This window comes from Cyprinodon variegatus, unplaced genomic scaffold (genome assembly GCF_000732505.1).
Source record: "Cyprinodon variegatus isolate N-32 unplaced genomic scaffold, C_variegatus-1.0 Scaffold358, whole genome shotgun sequence".
Classification (NCBI taxonomy): domain Eukaryota; kingdom Metazoa; phylum Chordata; class Actinopteri; order Cyprinodontiformes; family Cyprinodontidae; genus Cyprinodon; species Cyprinodon variegatus.
This window is the reverse complement of record NW_015150811.1, coordinates 541,090-544,300: the sequence shown is the minus strand read 5'-3', so window position 1 is coordinate 544,300 and position 3,211 is coordinate 541,090. Positions and strand designations below refer to the sequence as shown.

The 3,211-nt window shown below is 32.9% G+C and overlaps 1 protein-coding gene across 1 annotated transcript in view; it reads left to right on the top strand.

The window, feature by feature from the left end:
• Window positions 1-1,002, top strand: part of numa1 (nuclear mitotic apparatus protein 1) — a 16,757-nt gene extending 15,755 nt beyond the window's left edge. The window contains exon 24 of the mRNA XM_015386175.1: window positions 812-1,002. Coding sequence (XP_015241661.1) covers window positions 812-835 — 24 coding nt within the window. The 3' untranslated portion in view covers window positions 836-1,002. The remainder of the gene's footprint in view (window positions 1-811) is intronic.
• Window positions 1,003-3,211: the final 2,209 nt, after the last annotated feature.

The following is a 3,211-nucleotide window of genomic DNA, read 5'->3' as shown; positions in this document are numbered from 1 at the left end:
TGCTAAATAAAACACAACGGGAACGTTTGTGCTTTTCGAAACTTTTTTTGGAACGTCATTGAACAGCGCTGACGACCCGGTGAGTAGCATATTTTAAAAAAAGAACGTTTAAGGTTGTTTTAAGGACATTATCGGACATGCACTATGAAAGCCATTCTGAAGCAGCCAGGGGGGGATTCTGCATTAGCCAAATAGCAGAGACAGGACCAATTGTCAAAATTTTGGTGTCGTTCATTCGATTTCATCCTGGACACTACAGAAAATGGGCTAAAAGTGTTAAAAACCGGAATTTTCCTTTAACATTTGAACATCATCCTGACATGAAGCTTTCCTTGCAAAACTTCAACAGTATCTCTGAAAAGGATTTAGTGTAGGTTTAAGCAATAAAAATCTATCCACTAACAGTTCCTAACGGTATTGTTAATGATAGAGGTGTTGCTAATGAGACTTTGGCTTAAAAAAAGTGTTTTCAACAGTTTTTCTGTTATTGGCTGAGACCTCAGACTGTTTTTTTACAGTAACTCTCAAAATTTGGTATCAAAGACGTTTAAAAGGACCAAAATCACATTTTCTAAAACACCAACTGCAATTACAAAAAGTTAATTTATCTTGTTTGTATTAGCCTCAAGAATATTCTCAATACTCACTAGGGTGTTTCTTTTGCATTAAATAAATCCTAGAAATAATTAAAGTATGTCTGGAACTTGCAGAAACCCTGTAGGATTCTGTTTTATCTGTTCAATTCATTGAAAAGAATTTCTTATATAAACTACAAACTGAAGCTTTGTTTTTCTTTTTTCTCTCCACACAGGCTCTGAGACGGATGAAGGTTTAAGGGCTGGTTTCCAGGGAGGTGTGAAAAGTTGAGCTGATAAAATTTTTTTTTTTAATTGTGCCCTCTGATTTTTTTTAATTTTATTTACCCTTTAAATTCTGTACATATGTCTGCACAATATTTACATATGTTCTAAATAAAATGGAGCAATAAATGTTTCTGTTTGCTCATTAAACCAGAGATGGATATCGAGTTCAGGTTTCATATTTACAACTATAACTGACACTTCGGTCAGTATTTTAGAAACAGTTTAGCCTTCTAACAGAATAAAGGTAGAAGAGACAAGACTATTAAACGCATTTATTTAAACGTGTGGTAACAGGGTGAGGAACTAATGTGCATTAATCTATTTTGTATCATCCCAACCTTATTTTTTTTAAAGGTAAATCTTATTTTATGTGATGGAATTGCACTAAATCATTTTAGTTGGTGAAGATGGAAAATGTATAGAAATATCGTTTATTTTCTCGGAAAGGGGTAATTCCAGTGTTTAAGTGGCAAAGCAAAAAAAAGGAAATGGATGCACCCAGATGCAAGCATGGATAAACTAACAAAAAAGTTTGAGACTAAAAGATCTCAATGAAAATTTAAACAGACTTTAAAACAAAGCAAATGCACGCAATTACCAAAATTAAATTCTTAGGTAAAAATACAGTGACTAAAAATCCACAAAAAGTACTCCTGATTGAGCTTAAGAAGTGAACTGATCATTTAAGTTTGGAAAAACTACGATAATGTGGGTTTCAGACATTTAGTTTTGTGCCATAATGGGTATAAAATTAACATAATTGTAGTTGTTCTGCAAATAGGTTCCTACATGAGGTTTGCATTATTTTTCAACTGTCCCCTTTTTTCTCCCACCAGTATAGCTGGTGGCAAAAAAAAAGGACAGTTGGTCATTGGATCATATTAGGACAGAGCTGAGCTGACCTTCCTGGTAGCTTTGCCTAACCTCTTCAGCTGCAACAAGAGGATTTATCATCATCAGTGAAAAAGGTCTTCTGTGGCACCTGCTGCACTCCAAAAGATCAACAGAAGCTCTGAGTTTTCCTGCTGTGACTCCAATCCAGTTAACTGTCAATATGAACACCCAGATAATCTAGGAGTCCAATATTTTAGCACCAGATCTCTGCACTTGGGCTAAATTTTATTAACCTATGTTTAGAGGCTTAAACTATTTTATTATCCCTACAATGCTGTCAAGAAACAAATTTGTAAAACACTTAAAGTATGTTTTTTTTTTTTAAATGAGGTTTTCAAATGGATTCAGCTTTTCAGGGTTCTTCCTGTATAGAATACCAGCCTTCAAAATAAGAGCTGTTGCAAATTTAGGGTGGCTTGAAATTAACAGTGCTGAGCTCTAGTCTGTGTTGCTGAGAAGAAGATGAGGAAATAACTTCGTTATTTAATATATGAAGCTGATCAAATATTTTTTTCTTCACCACTGGGTTCCTGGCAGAGAATTGGGAAAGACATACAGCCTATTTGAATAATCAGAATCAGCTGCTAGTATATGCTCACAGATTAATTACATAGACATTTAAAAACCACAAAAAAAAGGAAAATGAAATAAAGATAAAGCTGATTAAAATGATATTTTTTGAGGGATTTAGGGTAGAAGCAAGCCATTTCTTGAAAACCACTCAATCCACAATTGCATACAAAAGTTTACGATAATTGCACGTTTTTTGTTCATGTTTTTAAAAATATTTTTTAATCTATATATTATATTAATATATATTTTAATTGAAGTGTTCCCTGGTAAAAAATATTTTATCTTATTATTTTGCTCTTCACAGATTAAATCTGGATTCTGTCTGAACCAATCCCCAGGGTTATTATTACAGCCTATAAATAAACATTTAGGTAAAAGATAACTAAAAAAATCCCAAAATATGCACGGGTGCATCATAACTATTTTCTGTCTATTCTCATATATGATATTGGTTAATTAATTAAGGCTATTGCAGCAACTTCAGGAAAAAAACAAAAAGCCAATATTAGGCTGAGTTCAGGCCGTTACTTGTCTGATGCGCTCATTGAAAAAAGAAATCCGCTGAGATCAATATGGTGCTGATGTGAACTTTATTTATAAATATACATATATATATTCATAAAAGTATCTTGTCAAACAGGCAAAAGAACATCAAAGCATCTTTTCATTTATGGCTCCTAGAAAGGCTTGCAAAATATGTGGAATTGAAATAGGCCTAACTTCAGAGAATTGAAAAAAGACTTCAAAGCGTAATAATGATTATGGAAGCCCATTTCTGCCACTCTGATGGAAAAACAAAACTTAGCTATCTCATAATTATGTCTAAGATATCCCAAAATAATATCTCATAATTTTTCCAAAAAGTAAAAAAAAAAAAATTC